The 6,806-nt window shown below is 38.7% G+C and overlaps 1 protein-coding gene across 1 annotated transcript in view; it reads left to right on the forward strand.

Annotated features, from left to right (window-relative positions):
- The first annotated feature begins 313 nt into the window (after window positions 1–313).
- LOC101495702 (tRNA (guanine(37)-N(1))-methyltransferase 1) overlaps window positions 314–6,806 on the forward strand; it is a 12,279-nt gene continuing 5,786 nt past the window's right edge. The window contains exons 1-4 of the mRNA XM_004487586.4: window positions 314–1,314; window positions 3,805–3,903; window positions 4,292–4,411; window positions 4,518–4,684. Coding sequence (XP_004487643.1) covers window positions 385–1,314; window positions 3,805–3,903; window positions 4,292–4,411; window positions 4,518–4,684 — 1,316 coding nt within the window. The 5' untranslated portion in view covers window positions 314–384. The remainder of the gene's footprint in view (window positions 1,315–3,804; window positions 3,904–4,291; window positions 4,412–4,517; window positions 4,685–6,806) is intronic.

A 6,806-nucleotide genomic window follows, 5' to 3' on the forward strand; every position in this document is an offset into this window, starting at 1 on the left:
GAGACGCAATGAGACATACAACACACTTCTAATTATGATAATCAAATATTTCGAGTCACCATAACACCATAAAAGAAAACAAATTTTTTAATAAAAAGAACATTTTTAATGTTTAGGTTGTGACAAAAATGTTTAGGTTGTCACAATAATTGTTTTCTCATTGCTAAAGATCACTCATCTTATAACAGTTAGTTGGTGATGCTTTCTTAATAGTCTCACTGCTACTATTCTTATGATTCCGAAACCCAAAAAATTTATTAGTCTCTTTAACAAAGATTTGGATTTTAATCCATAAATGTGTACAAATAAGAGGATTTTGAAAAGGCAAGTTGAATTCTATCATTTCAAAGCCTCTTGGAATGGCATTTTCACTCGCTATACAAAATGTATTCTGTTCATGCTTCACACAGTAAAGCAGCATTTTCACTAGCTGCTAAACAATCAATGATGAGCAACCTATTCCTAAAGCCCCAAATTCATCTTCTTTCCTTTCCATCACAACTCCTCTTCCCTCACACTCTCAACAAACTCAATAAACCTTCTATTCTTCCCTTTATTCCCATCACAACAACATTCTCAACCCCACACTTTTCCACCACAACCACATCACTCTCCTACGGACCCTCCCTCCACAAAGGCACCAACCCTTCCCAATCCCAATCTCAATTCCCTCAAAACGACGTCGTTCTACACGAAGAAACTTTCACTAGAGTTTTCGACCTCGCTGCACTTCGCGTCCCTTCCGCCGAATGCTCCGCTCTCGAAAGCCGCCTCCGTGGTCACCTTCTTAACTGGCCTCGCGTTCGTAACATTGCTCGTGTTCCCGGTGATGACATTGACCCTAATATCGCTCCTCTCTTAGGTCACCAAATTAACGGTAACAGCGACGAGGAAGAAGAAGGAGGAAAATCTCTCGTTTCGTTGCAACGGCGTGTTAACGGAAAATCGGAAGACGACGACGGTGACGATTTGACCCCTGTGCTGTATCGCGATAAGCTTGCTAAAACGTTCAACTCTCGCGGATTCGTGAAATTTCGGAATCTAGCGAAGATTTCGAGGCCGAATAGGAATAAGAAGAAGGAGAAGGAGGGGGAGGGTAAATTTGTTGAAGTTGAAGGGAATAAGCGCGTTGGGAGGACTGGTTTTGTTGTGGTTGAGGTTGTTGAAGAAGAACAAGGAGGTGTTGATGAGGGTTTTAGGAACTTGCTTGGTGAAGAATTTGGGAATGGCAAGTGGAGGGGATCGACGAGGTTGTTGCTGCTCGATGAACGCTATGCGGATGGAGATGTGGAGGCGTTGCCTGAGGCGATAAAGGTGCCTTTTCTGTGAGTTTTCATTGCCAAGAGCGTTTTGCATTTTCTTTCTATGTTAATTTTTCTGTATAGCTTCTGTTAGTTTGTTGAAAATTCTTAATTACATTGCTTTGGTCTGCGTTGCTTTTTGCTTAGTATTAATGTGACGAATCAAGCAAAAAAGTGATGTTTAAAATGATTAAACATGTTCAAACTATAATAGTGGTAACACCAAGCCTGATGCGGTTGTTTTAGGCCATTTATTGGTTTGTTTAGCTTGCAAACTAGGTTTTTATCTGTAGTTTGAAATTCTGTTGGTTGGTTTATGTAGAGTTCTGCCTCTAGGTATCCATTGAAATCCTGTTGGTTGGTTTTGTAGAGTTCTGCCTCCGGGTTGTTGTTGAAAGTCTTGAAAATCTTTATATTTGTTGATAGAGCCACTGGGATTTTATTTTATTCTGAAAAAACCCATTTACACCCAATGGCCTATCTGTTAGGACTTAGGAGCTAGAGAAACTGAAATAAGTGCCATTTTTTAGGTGGTTACTCAAAACTCGGCAATCTACCGGAACCTCCCGTCCGTGAGTGTAATTGAAGTACAATACACTTTCGGTAGTGTATTTTACCTATTGTGAGTAAAAATGGGGGGGCTAGATGAGCAATCACCCAGTTTTTGTTAGAGCTTTGTATTCAATCATCATAGCAGCGCCCGACTTGGGGTAGTCAAGGCTGGTTTTTGTAGGCTCTACTTGAGTGAGGAGTAAGGTGGGATTGAGTTTAGGGTTGTAAATTTTAGACGTAGACCCTCTTTGCGTTGGATGTATATTTGTTCAGTTATTTGTGTGATTTTGGGGATGTTCAATAGAAGGAGATGGTAGTTGACGAGGATTGGGCTAGAGATACAGGTCTGGAGGTTTGAGTATTTTGTGCTGGACTTCTGAGTTAGTATTTTGCATGTGGTACTTGAAATAGCAGAGGCTCTAGGGAATCTGTATCTATTTATACGATAAACCACAATAAGAATTAACAGAATTTGTAACTTGTAAGGGAGGGAGACAGTGGCCAACAAGGTGAGTTGCAATTCCACAATGTGTCTGCGTTTTTCTTTCAGTAATACTATTTTTGTGCTATGTGGCCAAACTTGAAGCACACTTGGCACTGAGCAGAACTGCGGCCACCATGCCTTTGTTGCCGCTATTTTGACCACCACAAACTCTGAAGCCTGTATTATTGTGACCTCAATCTGATTTCTGTGTAATCTTGACTGATGGTAGTTCAGTTGCCATATTCTGCTTTTGGTTCTCTATTTTTGATTTTTGTGCAAGAAGGTATTCAATTTGCAGCAGCTCAGCAATGCTGCTTATAAAAGTGACTAGTGCATCGTATTCAGGTGGCAATCCTTTCAAGATCACATTAACTTGTTTTTGGGGTGACATTGGGTCATCAGTTGCAAACAAAGCTACATTTGATTATGAGATCGACCGATTACCAGGTTCTGTATTTCTCAGTTTGGTGTGTAGCTGCACAGCCTTTGCATACATTTGATTGTGAAAGTATGTATGAATCTTGTCCCACAGCTCTCATGCATGGACACCCATAATGACTTGGGTGAGGATTGGGCTTGTAATTGAAAACCGTAAGTCTGTTACTGAAAAAGCTAGAGTTGACCTCGCTGTTCCCCAAGATGAATAAACTTCACACGGCTTGTGCGTCTCTCTTCCTCGTGAGGAACTTAAGAAGGATTTGAGGGTTGACGAAGAAATGCTGAAGCTTGCGCCAGTTTGTCACTTGCTAAATTTATTCTTTCCACAATAGAAAATTTGTCATCAAACTTCACCGAAACTGTATGCGAGAAGGTGACCTTGTGGCGGCACTGCTCCACCGGAATTCTGCACTGGTGGCAGCGGGTAGCTGCGCAGAGGCGCCGAGCTTGCCAGAAATCCCTAAAGACTGGGTTATGATATTGAACGATAGCCATTAGGGGAAAGGTCTAAAATGGGTGGGATCTAGTGGCGGATCCATTGTATAGTTAATGAGGGGTCTTTCCCTCACTAGAAATGAAAAATCATTTTAATAATTAAAGTTAGTTTTGATTTTGCTTGTGACAACTGCAACTATTGAAAGATGTTTCTCTGCCATGAATTTTGTGAAGAATGGAATGCGCAATCGCATGAAGGATGAGTGGTTGAATGATTTGTTAGTTACATGTATTGATAATGACATATTTGATAGTGTTGACAATTGTAATTTGTAGAAACTCTTATATATTTTGAGTTTGTTTAGTCATTATAGTTATTAGATATCTCCTTGTTATTATAGTTATTTTGACGATGTTAGGTATCTCCTTGTTATTTTATGTTCCATCTCTTAGTTTCAAGTTGGAATAATCACATCTATATTCTTTTCTTTTTTTTCCTTTCTAATTATGAAAATTTGTTCTGTATATTTTTTTGGTTCCTAAAATTTCATCTATTCACTTGTGACATCGTTCATATTTTCATCCTGTTTTTAGGCTGTCTTGAAGGAGTATGCAGAAAAAAGCACCACTTTGACTTTTGAGCTAGTGAGATGCAAGTTGACACTGTTTTATGATTACTGGCAGATGAATGAGGTATATTACCAAAGGACACACTGGTATACATGTAATTTGTGTTAGGGTGTATGTATAAATGTATCTTATATATATGATAGTCTATCATGATGAAAAATTATCATGATTTACTTATCTGGAACATTTATTTCAAGTCAAAGTAATATGGCATGTGTTCCATTCCAAGTTTCAATTTTTTTTTTGCGAGTCCATAAGTTTTTGTTAACTACTGAATATTGGGTTTTAAATCATAACCAACTGATGGTTTATATGTTCTAATTTTCAAATATAAATTTGTATTTATATATGATGCCTCAAAATATGTTTGATTTTTTTTCCTTGATGTTCTTTGTTGGACTTCAAAATGTGCGGAAAATAAAAGATTGTCTGTCCTGTATGATTTTTGCAGATCTTGGAGGCCTTGCTGCCTGAGGGTGTGATTGTTCCATCAGCTTTCGAGACTGTTGGTCATATTGCGCACTTGAATTTGAAAGAGGAACATTTACCATACAAGAAGCTTATAGCAAAGGTTCTAATTTTTGAAATATTTTCGGCTACCATGTTAAGTGCATAATATTAAAATTATATTGCAAATCCTTTTGTGTTAATATATGAAAGGATACCTTCATGTTCAGGTTGTGCTGGATAAAAATAAGCCAAAGATAAAAACAGTTGTGAACAAGATTGACTCCATTCATAATGAGTACAGGACCATGCAGCTTGAAGTTTTAGCAGGAAACCACTCTCTTGTGACTACATTAGTTGAGAATGGACTTCGCTTTCATTTTGACTTAGCAACAGTGTATGCTCTTTTTCTATTACCGACTAGTTTTTCCATTAGGCTTGTATCTCTATCCTTTCACGAAGTTCGTATATTATTTTAGGTTATATCTTAATTGGATCTTCTGATTTATGTTTCTGTATGTGTAACTTTATTGTAGCATCAAACAGCAATTATACCCTCCTAAAACCACATGTAGGCTTGAAGCATTTAAGGAATGCTGATTTTACATAGTTTTGAAAAATGGTTTTATTATATTCTTAAGCAGATGTGTGGTAGACAACCTAGTGGTAGGGTACAGAGCAATGTTATGAATGGAGATTGGCGGATCAAGTCTTATGACCATCAAGTTCAAAACTTCAAGTAACCAACAAAATGATAGAAAACAAACAATACAGTCATAAAGTAAATATGTTGGTGATGCAGATTTGTTTTCACTTGCCAATTGCCATCGTTGAAAAGGTCTAAAGAAGTGAACCACTCAAAACTAACCAAAGATAGAGTGTGAGACATGGTAGCAACAGTATGCAGAGATAACAGAATGATAGAAAAGAATCGGCAGAGACAGATTGAAAACAGAGAGTAAGATGGGACAACAGAATGAGTAATGAGCAAAAAAAATAATGAGATAAAAAGGAGGTTACAGAATTGAGGAAATAGAAAACTAAAGAATAGAATAAAAATATTTAACAGAGAGCAGAAGGATAAAATTAAAAAAAGGAAGAAAATTAGAAAGAGGAGATAATAATTACAAAAATAACAGATAAAAGAGGAGAGGATGCAGAACACTGACCAAAAAATAATTAAAAGAAAGATGATTTTTACGGAAAAAGGAAAACTTGCTAGAAAATACAAACTGCAGTGTATGATATTGTTGTTATAAAGGGATTGATACATAACATTTTAGGCGCTAGGCCCACTATTGATGATAGACCCATTATTAATGGGAGGAGAGGAAATAGCCGAGTCCCTTATAAAAAAGGAAGTAACTGAAAGGGAAAGGGCGCGATGAGTGTTAAGTATAATTAGTGGGCTGAGTAATAAATAGTATTGGGTGATTCCCATTCCAGAGGGACTGTTCTTGGTGTTGAGAGTATCATTTACTTTCTCTCTTTTGCAAGGAGATTCATCTCCATCTATTGTTTATTTACTTTTTCATTGTTCCATTGTTTGTTATTGTTAAATATTATATTAGAATGTAAATATTATATTATATTAGATGGACTGTAAGTATTCTGGCCCGTTAGTATTACTGTAAATTAGAGTTGTTTAAGACCCTTTGTCTATATATAAAAAAATTTCGTTGTGTAGTTGAAACACACGAGTTATTCACAATATGTCTCTCAATACTCTTTATATTCAACATGGTATCTAGAGCCAACTGAGAGACAACCCTAATCGTCAACTACCCGGTCGACCCATTGTCTCCGATGAATATTTTCTTCGGCAAACCGTGTTCTCAACTCCGGTTTTCCCCCTCTGTTGTTGATACGCTGATTCCTCAACTTTTGTTCAGCCGCTCACGCCCTATCATCGTTGCCGTCACTGTTTTTGACGAGTTTTTTCGACGAACGACCACTCCAGCAGCATCGTACACCCCAGATCGGCCAAACCCTTACGCCGCGTCACCAGCAACGCCCTCACGCGCCTCCTGACCTCACGCGCCGCCCACTGCCACCGCGCTTGACGGCGCGTCCGGCAGCCGTTCACGGTGCCACTTCTTCCACCGCACTCGCCTCGGCCCCCTGCTTCCATATTTGCCCTCGGTTTTCAGTTTCGAGTTACGGATATACGAGTTCCAGTTCAAAAAACCTCTGTTTTCCCGGTTCCGACGCGTTCTCTGGCAATCTATGCTGACCATGGCGTCCCAGTCTGAAACAAAGAGCATCTTCACCAACTACATCACTTCTCCTCTCTCTATTGAGAAATTGAACAGATCAAATTATGATAGTTGGGCTGCCGACATCAAACTATGGTTACGTGGTCAAGGTTACGAGGATCATCTCACCCAAAACCCTGAAAAGGTGAGTGTGACTGAAACATCCAAATGGAGTCAGATTGATGCTCAGTTGTGTAGTGTCATTAAGTCTACACTTCATCCAGATGTTAAACCGATTTTCCGTCCGCATCTCACGTGTGAATC

Source organism: Cicer arietinum, chromosome 1 (assembly GCF_000331145.2).
Source record: "Cicer arietinum cultivar CDC Frontier isolate Library 1 chromosome 1, Cicar.CDCFrontier_v2.0, whole genome shotgun sequence".
Classification (NCBI taxonomy): Eukaryota; Viridiplantae; Streptophyta; class Magnoliopsida; order Fabales; family Fabaceae; genus Cicer; species Cicer arietinum.